The sequence below is a fragment of the Eutrigla gurnardus genome (genome assembly GCF_963514095.1).
Source record: "Eutrigla gurnardus genome assembly, chromosome: 24".
In the NCBI taxonomy this organism is placed as follows: Eukaryota; Metazoa; Chordata; class Actinopteri; order Perciformes; family Triglidae; genus Eutrigla; species Eutrigla gurnardus.
The window spans coordinates 4851437-4864705 of NC_139935.1; the positions used below are offsets into that span (position 1 = coordinate 4851437).

The 13269-nt window shown below is 47.4% G+C and overlaps 1 protein-coding gene across 6 annotated transcripts in view; it reads right to left on the reverse strand.

Annotated features, from left to right (window-relative positions):
- Positions 1–238: 238 nt before the first annotated feature.
- mcf2la (mcf.2 cell line derived transforming sequence-like a) overlaps positions 239–13269 on the reverse strand; it is a gene marked incomplete at its 5' end in the record, with an annotated part of 28514 nt that continues 15483 nt past the window's right edge. For 5 of the 6 annotated variants that reach the window (XM_084003897.1, XM_084003894.1, XM_084003895.1 and 2 more), the window contains 28 exons: positions 239–2086; positions 2178–2281; positions 2370–2482; positions 2581–2690; positions 4163–4237; positions 4625–4717; positions 4892–4992; positions 5082–5154; positions 5250–5328; positions 5410–5502; positions 5585–5806; positions 5894–6019; positions 6098–6190; positions 6274–6366; positions 6454–6523; positions 6608–6723; positions 6805–6871; positions 6951–7030; positions 7111–7163; positions 7253–7406; positions 7490–7681; positions 7762–7953; positions 8328–8447; positions 8536–8650; positions 8737–8861; positions 8939–9088; positions 9191–9307; positions 9410–9523. In XM_084003897.1, coding sequence (XP_083860023.1) covers positions 2007–2086; positions 2178–2281; positions 2370–2482; positions 2581–2690; positions 4163–4237; positions 4625–4717; positions 4892–4992; positions 5082–5154; positions 5250–5328; positions 5410–5502; positions 5585–5806; positions 5894–6019; positions 6098–6190; positions 6274–6366; positions 6454–6523; positions 6608–6723; positions 6805–6871; positions 6951–7030; positions 7111–7163; positions 7253–7406; positions 7490–7681; positions 7762–7953; positions 8328–8447; positions 8536–8650; positions 8737–8861; positions 8939–9088; positions 9191–9307; positions 9410–9523 — 3120 coding nt within the window. In that variant the 3' untranslated portion in view covers positions 239–2006. The remainder of the gene's footprint in view (positions 2087–2177; positions 2282–2369; positions 2483–2580; positions 2691–4162; positions 4238–4624; positions 4718–4891; positions 4993–5081; positions 5155–5249; positions 5329–5409; positions 5503–5584; positions 5807–5893; positions 6020–6097; positions 6191–6273; positions 6367–6453; positions 6524–6607; positions 6724–6804; positions 6872–6950; positions 7031–7110; positions 7164–7252; positions 7407–7489; positions 7682–7761; positions 7954–8327; positions 8448–8535; positions 8651–8736; positions 8862–8938; positions 9089–9190; positions 9308–9409; positions 9524–13269) is intronic. The other variant, XM_084003898.1, reaches the window with a different exon arrangement.

The window sequence follows — 13269 nt, forward strand, 5'->3', positions numbered from 1 at the left end:
CCCCAGGACAAATCATGACAGGCTAAACCGGAAAAAGCCCATTGGAGGTGAGATACCACGTGGTTGAAATTACACGCCCGGATCAAAATACATGATTCATAACATTGGCAATGTGTCATGTGTCTATTTAATTGATTAACTAATTTTTAAAAAGTGTATTCCATGTTTTAAAGGCTCACATTTTTATGACAAAATAATTAAATTAAATTGCTTTACACAAAAAAAAGGCAAAATCCCATAGAGTAAACCATCTCAGACTTTATTAAAGCTGCTTTTAATTTTTACATACGATTCAGAATTACATATTTACAAATATACACGGATATGTCTCGTCATAATATATTCATATCAACACCGTACTCGATAGATACGATAGGAAAATAAAGACAGTGGTTGCTGCAATGTGCTGCATAAAAAGAACACAAGAAAATATATAACCAATCTCATTTCTCCAGCCTCCGAGTCAAAAAAAAAAAGTTGAAATTATTCAATAAATGTATTTATTGATCACGATAGAACACTGACAAGTTTAGCGCCTGTGTTAGCTGTCAAGGAGGCCAGAAAAAAAAAAACTCTCACAAAATACAAGAGTGCCTGGTTAAAAAATAGTTGCCTTGTTCTGGGGGCTTTGACATGAGAGGTTTGGGAAGAACATGCCACAAAGAGAGCGATGACATACGAGGAGACTCACAATAAAACCAAATAAAAACATGATCCTCTTCACAATGTACATGCTCCGGAGGAAAACGACGTGAGGTAATAGAGGAGACATCTGTACAAGTGCAACATACATGTCTCGGTCTGACACGGACCGACACATAATGCCAGCCACAGTTTACTCTCCGGTTTAGCTCGCTACTTTGACACAGAAAGGCCTGTGAGCTTCTTCTTTTCTTTGTTTTTCCTGGAGAAGAATCCCTCCTTTCACAGGGAGGACACGCGTGTTGTGATTTGAGCATCGAAGTGTGTCTTTTTTAAGGGCCGAATTAAAAAAATAAATACAACAGAAGATTACAGTGTATCTCTGAGGGGTATAAAAACAGGTTAACCCTTGCAAAACAAGGTAATAAAAGGTGTCATTCAGAATAGCGTCCTTGTGTTTGTGCATGTGACAGCAGCTGGTTGTCAGAGATGTGCTTCCAACATCCACTTTCATCATAATACTGGATTCACATGTATAATGTTTCTGTGAAACTGGGATCCAGCAGCTAAAAACGCATCAACCCTAAATGGGACCTCGTGTGCAACTTTGACGGTGACATTTCGTTGACACGACCAGGTGTGTAGGTGCAACTCCTCGGGCTCCCTGAGAGGTAAATCCAGAGCAGTTCAGAGGTCAGTTAGACAATCAATCTCGGTAGAAAAAGAAAGAAAAAAAAGAGTGTGTCAGTGATTTGTAACGTCTGACCACCAGGTGGTGCTGTGCGACATTCCTAGTCAACACAAAACCAGGGTATGGGACTTATAATGGGAGGAATACAGCATTCTTGAATGGGGGCAAATTAAAAAGTGCTTTGACCCATCAGAGACTCCACAGGGATTTTAACACACTTCATCCTGCAAGCGTCCGACCTGCTCAGAGACCCTCCAAGATGCACTCATGTCTGTCTTGTCGCATCCAGCTGCCAGGTTTCACAGTGTACGAGTGATGCCTCGACACTCGCCATGTGAAATACCAGCCCGACAGCATCCATACATGTGAGCCGCTCGCGTTTCAGTGCAGACACTTGTCCACTTTATTGCTACATAATAAGGACATTTAGCTGTTTCTCTGTAGAGAACAGACGGTGTGATTTTTAAAGAAGGCCTGCTTTTTTGTTACCAACATGTAGATAACTTTGAAGGTAAAAAGAATCTAAAATTAATTTTAATACTGCTTGAGTGGGAGGCTGTAAATACGCAGAGAAAGCTCAAACCGTGGACACTTTGATTTTACGTTGAATGGCCCAAAAAATGCGACGTTGATGGTCTGATGACGGTTGAGGGGTGAAGCCGGGACAGCAGGGTTAGGGTTTGATGTCGGAGAAGCTGGTGTAGGTCTCGCTGCAGCTGGAAGAAGTGCTGAGGTTCCCGGAGACGCTGCCATCTGCAGGACGAACGCACAGATGCGGGCGGTGAGTAAACAGGAAGATGACGACCACTGAGGAGCGTCTACAGAGCCACGAAGGGATTAATACCTGAGCTGCTGAGCGACTGGGACGACTTGGACTCTGAGATGAGGCTGAGGAGGTTTGCTGCTGCCACCCAGCCCTCCTTACTGCTGCGGAGGTTCTTCACAAACCTGAGGATCAAACAAGCAGCGACTTTACCAAACTCAGCTCTGACTTTGAATTTGGATTCTTGTTAACTGCATGAAACAAGAAGTTTACCACTGTCCCTCCTCTCCTTCTCGGATTAGCTGGACCATGTCTCCACTCTTGACAGACAGCTCCTGAGGTCCCGCCTTCTCGCAGTCCGCTACCACCGTGTACTTCCCCGGAGCCTGAAGGGGTCAAATGTCACCGAAGATAGTCAGTCAGAGGTGGCGAACACGAGCCGACAAAAGTGAGGAACAAAAAGTACTTCAGGCCTTTAGCTCACCAGCTTCCTTACGACTTCGTCCTCGGTGTCAGAGTTCATGGGGTCCTCGCCGCTGGAGTACCCGTCATTCTCTTCGGAGGCGTCCACCGACAGAGACGCCTTGTTCCAGCCTGGAGGTGAGGAGACATTTGGAATAATGACACACTCCACGTGGCGTTCAAATGCTTCCCAACTCACTCATTAGAGGATTCAAAATGTGCAGACAAAGTGATTTGAGATGTTTTCAAAAAATCAACATATTCCCATGCACACTCAAAAGGTCAAAGGTCAAAGGAAACATCTCCTGCAGAAGATCAACGGAGACGGTGGACAGACGCCAGTAAAACACACACCGAAGTAAAATCAAGGATCACCGTCAAAGAACAGGAATCACACGGATCCACGTCAAGGCTGCTCTGACTTAATAATCCTCATTAACCCAAAACACCCACTCGTGGAAGAGAAAATGATTGATAGGCCCCTTGTAAAGAACGGTGTCATTTAGCCTTGAGGTGAGACTTCAAATCTTATCTTTTGCAAGTCCAAAGAGTAGAAAATAGCTCTCAGGTCATTTCAAACTCCCCTCAAATGGAAATCAAGACTCAATCCAAGGCTACATGACGGGGAAAGTGGATATGTCACGACACTTTACCTCACAGTCAAGCGTGAGCACCACAAACCGAGGCAAACACCCACAGAGGCAGATCCTCAGAGCGGCTCTGTACCTCGCCGCTTGTTCTGTAACAGACTAGAGGTGCTCATCCATCTGACTCTGCTCAGAGGCACATGGGTAGCCGGCTCTATGGGTGGGGGAGAGACAGCCAGCGAGTCAGTGAGACAGCTAGTCCTGTAGTCGTCAGACAGCTGGGGCAGCAAGTGTAATCCCGCTCCAAATCACTGCTCTCAGACATACGCAGGGACTACTTCCTCTGATATGATTAGTGAAGGTTAGTAAATCATTCATCCACTGACATTTGTTAAGTGTTCACTAATTGGGAAAATAAACTCTGTTTGAATGAGCAGATCGATAACACTCTCATGTCGCTCTCCGTGGCTGGTTAGCTTAGCTTAGCATAAAGACTGGAATCAGGGGGAAACAGCTAGCCTGTCTCTTTTCACAGGTAACAAAAGAAAGGCTAGCTGTTTCCTTCTGATTCCAGTCTTTATGCTAAGCTAAGCTAACTCTCAAATAAGAAAATTTCCCAAAATGTTGAATTATTCCTTTGAAGAAAAAAAAAAAGCACAAGAATCATAATTCAGTGATGATAATGATGGCGAGGACCTGTGAAAAAATGGGATCATGCACATATATATACAGTATGTGTCATCACAGAGCATCTGCAGGTTTCAAAACGCCACAACAGACTAACAATGTATGCTTCAGGGCACTGAGATAATTACTAATACTAAGACTTGGACCTGCAGATGGCCTGTACGCATGTACGATACAATATATGGAGATGGATCAATGATGTTCATCCTTCTAGGTGAGACGCAGGTGAAATCTTCACAGTCAAACAACCCACAAGAGAACGCTTCAATGGTGAGGGGATGGGAGGATGAATGACCCCCCCCCCCCCACCGTTATTGTAAGACAGTATACCTTTGAACCCAAACGGTGTGGGGTCACTCTTGACCAAGTGGCGTTTGGTGCCATGCTCGGGGTTCAGGGCCGAGCCTGGCCACACAAAGAAACAAAGTCAAGAGAGGGAAGAAGAAGAAGAAGAAGAAGAAGAAGAAGAAGAAGAAGAAGAAGAAGAAGAGAGAAAGAGATTTCATTTATTTGGCATCAGCCAAAAAAACACATTCCTTCCTGTGTGAACTGCAGCAGTGGCAATGTTAGATTTGTACCACCAGGGGGCAGCGTGTCTACAGAATACATACTTATACGCCTTATACAGGGGGGCAGTAATAATGAATATATAATTAAAAACACAGCACTGCACCGTATTGAATATTAAACTGATAATAATCATAGTGGCCGTTGGGAAAACATTGTCTGTCCTTGTTTATTTAGTTTAAGGATGCCCTTTAATTTAAATTGAATTTGTTACGCTAACATTACCTTTCGGACTCTTGAGATTGCTGAAGCCCTGCAAAGTAAAACGCTTTTTAGCCACCGAAGACCTGTCGGTGGTCGGACTGGTCACCGGTTCATCTGGAAACGATGGTTTGAAATGGAAGGAAAAAGGGATGTAGCCCCGATAAAGAAAAACAGAGAGGGAGAGAGACAGTGGGAGGAAGCACGATGATGAAGAGAGGGAGATCAGAGAGTTATCACGGGGGCTGACGAATACATGTTATGTCCGTGTGGTATCTCTCAAACATTCACCTTTGTGTTTCGGGGATGAAGACGAGTCCGACGCGGAGATCGTCTCCGCCCTCTTCTCCTCTTGCTTCTTCTGGTTTTTCTGCCCGCTGCTACGAAAGGGACTGAAGAGACGAGGAGGAGAACGTCACAGGAGATAAAAATGCACCTGAGCCTCATGCGTGTGTGCTGTTACATAAGGCTCTGCGCCAACCTGAGGGAGATGGAGCTGCTGTTGCTGGTGGGACTCGGGAAAACGGAGTCGGAGCTCTTCTGCTGGCTGGCATCTGAAACGGGAACTGCAGTTGAAAGCGGGTACGTTGTCGCTAAAAAGACCAAGAAGAAGACATGCAAACGAGCTCGTGCGGCTCTCAATGTTCACCTCTGCAGGCTTTGAGCTGTTGGGTCAGAACTTTGCGGATCTCGTTCACCCACGAGGTTTTAATCTCCGGTGTCGGCGCCTGGATGAGACAAATGATGACATGCAGCATTAGCAGTGATCCTCTTCATCTGTGGAAAGCCGCGGGGCCGAGTGAGCTCACCTGCACTATGAAGACTTCGTCTCTGGAGTTGCACCAGATCTCAAACTTCTTGTTGTCTCCTTTGGCGCTCTCGGTGATGCCCACGGCGCTCATCTGAGAGGAGACAGTAAGGCACAGTCAGTGAACCCTCCCCACAGCTGGAGGCTCAAATGTGGCCGACGCGAGGTGAGCTTACACTGAGGGAGTGTTTGAAGCTGTAGGACGGCGCTTTCTCGTAGCCCTCCCCGTTCTCCTCCCTCCTCTTACAGAAGAGCAGCGCCTTCTGGTGCAGGAACAGGTGCCTCTGCATGGGCTTGAACCGGGCCAGGTCCTTGACCTTGGCGTGACCTTTTTTATGCTCCGTCCACACGCTGAAGGAGCCCTGCATCATCAGGCGACCCAGCTCCGACAGGTTACCCTGACAACGGGGGAAGAAGACAGAGATTTGGCACAAGCCAACCAGCTCGACGACGGCGTGCCTGTCACGAGTCCTTCGCTCTCTGACCTCGTATCCCGTGATGGCGATGAGGTGCATGGAGTCGTTCACAGCCTTCAAGATCCCCAGGATGGAGGAGAGCGCCTCCTGCAGGTCATCACAGCCGTCACAGCCCTTACTGTACTTCAACAGCTCCTGCAAACGTGCAAGAAAACAATGGAGAATACAATCTGAAATCACATTCACCGTTTCTACAGCACAGCGACAGCTCACCTTCAGCAGCAGCTGGTACTTGGTGATTCTCTGGACAGGTTTAAGGAGGTAGGAGTCCAAACCAAGTTTATGTTCCAGCTTCTTCTGGCACTCCTGTTTTGTAAAACACACATTTTTTTTATTAAATATCACTCTTGTAACCACGTAAGTAGGAAGGTGGGAGGTGAAAAGGCAACCTGGAAGAAGGCACAGTCGGAGCACTGTCTCCACAAGCTCTCAGAGCGAGGTTTGTTCTGGCAGTACGCCTCGTAGATCTGCAGGTCCTTCATCTACGGAGAGAAATCAACATCATTAGAAGTTCATTAGAAGTTAGAAGACTTGAAATCCAGACCGCAGAGCAGGAAGTCAGGGCTTACCCTCTCTAAAAAGCAGCGGCCCACTAGCTCTGGGCAGTCGGTGTACGCTTCCAGCTCCTTTAGAAATGTCCTGGAGGCAAACAACGTCTGTGTGGTAAGCATGGTTAGCTTAGCTTAGCATAAAGCCTGGAAGCGGCGGGGGAAGACACAGTACCTCTTATGAAACTGGTAGATTTCGGACATGTTGCCAAACAGGACGAGCCTCTTGCTCAGCAGGGTGCTGGGGATGAGGTGAGCCATGGCCGGGTTGTCCATCTCGGCTGCGTAGCCCTGGAGTTTGATATTGCATATGTGATGTGTAGAAATATGATGCGTTGGACTGAATCCCATCTCCGCAGACCGACCACTCACCTCCAGCACGCACAGCAGCTCCTCCACGTACGCCCTCTCCGTCTCCAGCAGCTCATTCATCACGTGGCTGGAGAACAAACAACAAGACCGTCATTTAACTGCCTTCTCATCTATGGCTCGTGAGGATGACCTCTGACCCCCCTTACCGACGCAGCACTGCCAGGTTTTCTTCTTCTTCTGAGAGAGAGGCGTGTCTGGTGCCACCGTTATGTAAGGGAGACTCCACCTGGACACACACATTCATACAAAGTGTTTATTGGAACCTCAAACTGATAATTGAAGAACAATCTATGAGTCGTCATTTACCTTTCTACAGATGGCATTATCCGCCGAGTATCTTCTCTCTTTCCTCTGTTGATCTGAAGGACAGAGAACAATGCTTTTATAGATAGAGTCTGCTGGAAAGCCTGTTTTCTATACACCAGTGTATCTCTTGATCTGGGCTTACTGGGAGACGACAGCGGAGACTTCACTTCAGGCCTCGGCGCTACTGGCTGGACCGGTCTGGTCTGTTTGGCGGCGAGTTTCTTCAGGCTGACGCGCCGCTTCTCGAACATCTCCTGGACGGAGCTCTGCTTCTGGAAAACCCGCTCCACCTGGTCCTGATCGGAGACCAAGCACGACCAATCAACGAAGAGGCCAACGTAATATACTTTCCCGTCTGTTCAACCCACTTCCAACTGACCCTGAGCTGAGTGGTGAGCACCGCCTCATACTGGCAGCAGATGGCGCTGCGTTCGGTGACGGTGTGCAGCGGCGCCGTGTCCAGATACCGCTCCAGCTCTTGCAGAGCTGCTTCGGCTCCATCCTGAGACTGACAGCGGTCCACTGGCTGGCTGGCTAACAGGAAGATGCCCTCCTCGCACCACCGCGACGCCTGGAAAGACCCCAAAGTCTCCAAAAACTGCTGACAAAAGATCTTTTTCTCCCATGAACACCACGTGACCCCGATCGTACCTTCTCCAGAGCGTGGTGCAGCTCCGTGGCCCTGAGCAGGAGGCTCTTCTTGCTCCTCAGGGTGGAGCTGATCTCCTCGCACACTCCTCTCAGCTCGCTGCACTTCGGCCTGATGGAGTCCTCGGCATAGTGGGAGTTTTCTATCAGCCTGTCGCCCTCAGAGGCCAGGGACAGGGCCCGGTCCAGGGCGTCCTATTGAAACAAAGGTTATTAATTTAAGAATATATATATATACTGCCTTGTCAGCAGTGGACACATCATCAATCAATCCCTGCCAATAAAACAACCTTCTCTTGTCCTCTCTGCCCGAGTAGAGTTCATTACTTAAAGACCGCGTATGTGTGCCAAAATGCATCTTTTCACATGAACAAGTCCAGTATGTGACAAATGAAACAGCATTAAGATCATCATACAGTCCCCTCCCTCTCTGTCTCCCACGTCTTTGCAGTGAGTGGGGGGATGAGCACGGCATCATATTGATGATTTCATTAGCCGTATGGCTTCAAGGATGCATCAGAGGTGAAAGCGTTGCCACGTGAGCTGCAGGTTGTGTGCATGTGACTTACGCAGGCCTTGTCCTCGTGGCCGCTGAGCTCGCGGAGGACGTGCTCGGCGTGGGCGGGGCTCACGCTGACCTCAGAGAAACCGGACAAGCGATCTGACGTCACGTCGAGCTGGGCGCGCACCTGCAAAACACACACACACACACACTCATCAGTCAGGGCCGTCCCAGAGGGCACGAATGTCACACTTTCCCCCCATAATTCCACTCACTTCACGGAAGTGCTGTTCGAAGTGGCGGAGCTGGAGACACTGTTCCAGCTTCGTGCGGTGTCGCTCCCAGAAATCGTCAAACGCCGTCTCCGTCTCGTCCAGCTGGCCCAGGAGTCTGAGGAGAAAAGGAGGGTGGAGTTCATTCATGCGTTTGAGGACAACTTCTTCATCCACTTTGTGTTTCCATTCATCCTCCTCTACCTCTGCACCGTAGCTAGGTTCTCCAGTTCATCGTATGTCATGCTGTATTCGGGGTCCGTCTGTAGGGGCTCGTTTATGCACTCCAACAGACGTCCGCCTTGGGACAGCGCCACCTGCAAGTCCTCCTGGAAAACAAAGAATTGTATTCAGTTTAACTCTGAGAGGAGGATGGTGTGTGCTGTGTCGACATGTATGAAAATACCTTCATTTTGTCCTTCTTCACAGTGTGTGTGTGCAGCAGGTTGGTGGTGGCCTCGGCATCGTTCGGTAGTTCCGTCTCGGCGAGCTCGGTGCCGAACGCCTGCAGGGTCTGAGCTGTGGTCTTCACCATGAGGGCGAACGCCTCGATCGCCTGCGGAGGGCACGTTCAGGTCTCGCCAGGAAAGTCAAACTGGTAAAACCGTGCAGAAACGCATGCATCCAAGTCCTTTTTATAAGCAAAATAAATACGTACGGTGCGGTGTGAGATCCAGCTGTCATGGCAGTATTCCTGCGTGCCTCCCAGCTCCGTGGTCAGCTGTCCGGGGTCGATATAAGCATGGAGCTCAGTCACCGAACTCAGCATCACCACCTGATAAAACACACAGCTGATTATATGACCTTTAACGATGACGCTAAATGATAATCCTACCACGAGTCCAAATTAATTCAAATATAAAGCAAATAGGCACACCTTCATTTTGAACTCATCCTTGTTGTACTTGAACAGGAAGTCTGACAGAGTCCGCTGGAGCAAAGTAGTGGGACGCAACACCAGAACCAAGTGTAAGTTCCCTGGAAATGAACCCTGATGGAGACGAAACAGGAGTTAGAGGAATTAGCCATCGGTTTAAGTGGAAATCCAGTGTGGGGAAATGTGCTTTTTGAAATTCAGGACTCCTTATATTAAAGGACCATTTGATTAACACAAAAACAAAAAAGGTTTTAATGTAGCTGCTTTCTTTGCTTCTATTCAATCATTTTTCTGGAGCAGTTCAGGTTCAGAGTCCCACTTGATTAACCGCTGCAATCCTGACCCACGCCGAGTTTTTTCTCTCTCTTTCTTTCTGGGATTTAACATCCACTTAATCTCCTACATCTCTTCTCAGCTGCTCCCTTGTTACGCCTCCCATCTAGAAATCTGTGACTGCAAGGTAAATTAGTCCTGTGGCTTTGGGAGTTACCGCGGCTTTTTGTGTCTCCGCCTCCGCGCCGACCGCTTAAAAGCGCACAATTGCCTTTCCACAGACAACAGCCCAAGAGGCCACTCAGCAGAGAGGCTTTATTGGTTATGGCTTCACCCTGTTAGACATCATAAATCGATGTATGGTGACACACACACACACACTCACAGAGCCACAGGCAAGCTGAGAGATGTGCGACAAGCTCATTAAATCCTCCGCATTGCCATAAATAAAGTGAAAGAGTGAAGATATTGTAGAAAATATTATTCAAGAGGAAAGAAGCTGGATCACCTCCCAATCAAACTGCCAACAACCAATTGGCTTAAAAAATATTATAATAGCAATTGAAATATTTTGTACCAAGAGGTTTGTTCCATCCTTTAACCGTTCAGAGGGACTATGTGGGGACACGGCGTAGTAACTGGCATCCACCATCACCACAAAATGGTGCCACTCACTGCCTGCATCCGTCAGAATCACAGAGAACATCCCCAAAAAATACGGTACGTGGCTTTAATTTAGTCTGCACTCACACGGAGGCACACATACATCACAGTCATGAAATCGCTGCATGGCGTTGCCATGGAAACCATTCTCCTTGGTTAAAAAAGGAAAAGATGGAGAGTGCATGACGGAATGCAAGCGAGAGAGTGATGATACGGACACACGCTCGGCCTGCTGATGAATGTATTTTAAGTAACGTCCTGCAGACGACGAATTGCAGGAAAGAACGCGCAAAAAAACGCAACTAATTCGATGAAAATATAAAAGACAAAACATTGTCATTCCATCGATAACACCACGGTGTGCAAAAAATGCAGCGCAGGCATCCATTAAATTCAATAAACCCCTGAGAGGTCGTGGTTTAATTTGCGCCCCTGCATTAACATGATAATACACAATCTGTTCGCCGCATCCCCCCGACACACGAACACAGGCATGCTAATGGGCACACGCGTCCCTCTGGATACAAAGTGATGCACAGATAATAAAAAAAAAAACCCATAAATAAATGATTAGGATTAGAATATTGTTCTCCGTTGACCAGGGTGATTTATATTCTTTCAGGGAGGGAGAACCACTCCAGTCATGTCCTCTAATGACGTCCACATTGTTCTCCTGGGAGTTGGATGTACTACACCACCTCCCTCCGCACACTCAAACCCCCCTCCGCCTGCATCACTGCTTTTTTTCTCTTCCTTTTGGACATCTCCAAATCATGACAAAGAGATGGACGGAGGACGCTCTACTGTATCCACAAATTCAAACCTTCTTCTTCTTTTTTGCACCAGCTGAAACCCGGCGGCGATGTCCCCGCACGCTTCAACGACTGCATTTTTATGACCCTGAATCAGAAAGACGGGCTGCAACAGAGATGATTCCCCCCGGTTCGCCCCCGATCTAATTCACACAGTCAGCATCCGGAAAAAGGATACAGGAACGCTCGCAAATAAGAGCAATTGTTGCTCATTTCATTGGGACAACAAACTAGGGGTCAAAGTTCAAGACTAATATTTACTGGTCAGACGACAATAATCTCTGGCTTTACATGACGCTGCTGTCCACCCCTCTATTTCTTTCTTTCCGGCGGGCAGCGTGCGACCTTGAACGGCCTTGATGAGCAGAGCGTCTCAGGGGAAGGCGAACGACCTTCATCCTCCAGTAAGACTGTGTGTCATTGGCTGGTGGACGAGGCAGGCGTCGTCTCCCCCGCAGGGCTGACTGAACTGAGGAGGCGAGCATGAGGGACGCCGCTCCCACCGCCAGCTGCTCCTCGCGCCTCCAGGTGACGTTTTAACGCCGCCCGCCTCCATCCACATCCTCAGGACACACTTGATGGAATAAACGACCTGATGTTGCAGATTGAAGAAGCTTTCTGGGATTTGTGTGCAACACTTGCGTTGGACTTCCCCCAACACACAACAGGTGCAGCATCTCGGCATCCATAAACCACGACTGCAATCATTTTGAGTAGAAATCCTGTCAACAAGTTATGATTATCAGCCTCCGACATGCCGGCAGATTAATCTGCTGAACTGCTTTACGGCACGAGGTCGGAGCCTATAGATGATAATCCACAAGAAAAAAGGGCAAACGGTACCTTCAACAGTTTCCTTTGTCTGCAGTTTCTCCAACAATAGCTCGCTATCAAACAATAGAATATCTCCGCAAGTCTAGCTGCACATAAAAAACACTCCCAGTCGTTTAAGACCAGCTGTGTGGGAAGGGAAGTAGACGGTGACTCCAAGGAGCAAAGAGAGAGCAGAAACACAGATTTAGAAGGAGGGAAGCAATGGATGAAAAAGAGAGGAGAGAGGGAGAGGAGATCAGCAGGAGAGCTGGACATCCTGCAGATATCTTCTGCTACCACGCTGACAAACTCCGACCTGCCTCTATGCAGAGACTCTGCTATTATATATTAAATATTCTTTGAATGTTTCCCCTGTCATCAATAAAAGGCTGGGATAACACTGATTAAACAAATGAGATATAACATGTTGAATAATTGATGTGCTTTACAGACGCTGGTGGGTGGATTCTGTTACCTTTTGTTACCACATTGAACACAAAGTATCATCTAACTGTTAAATCAGTGAACTTGTGACTAATAATAACTAAATGTTAACGTTTTTTATCTTCAAGCTTTGCTTTGCAATATCAATTTCTCCTTGACATTAATACTAGTGAAAAATACAAATACTTCCACGTATCTTGGACATGGACTGGGATAAGATAATAGACCTGGAATAATCCATTGGTTAGTGGGGGGGTGTCTTACGTGTGCAGGTTAAACTGACCTGGTGGAGTCATTATGCAGTAAGGAGCTTCATAATGACTTGTCATCACAGTGGGGGGGTAGTTTCTTAGAAATATCATGGGAAGACCATAATATTTGATGATAATCAGTGTCCAATCTGCATGCATTAGCATATATCTGCATACAATTAATTAGCAATGTAATACAGACGAGCATCTTAACAACAAAGCAGAGCTGGTTTGTTCTGATTCAAAGATGGAGACCTCTGGGTTTAATCTCTCTCTTCCCCTGGATCCCTTCTCTGCCTCTTCCATTCATCATATCAGAGAGGAGTGGAAGTTTCCAAGAAGAAAGAGGCGACCAGGCGAACGGCACAGTTACACAATCAGAGTAATGGCTCACACAGTTTGGACTTCCTATGTCTCACTATGTTCACACGTCGCCAGAATCCACTGCCCACTCGAGCATGCTGCGCTATATTTAACTCCCCTCCCGCTCCTTTCCAACATCCAGAAAGAAACATAACGCGGTCACGTCATTTCCAGTACCCGTCCTGCTGATTCACAGCCAGTGAATAAAAACAGAATTATCTCACCAGCTAGCAAACAAAGA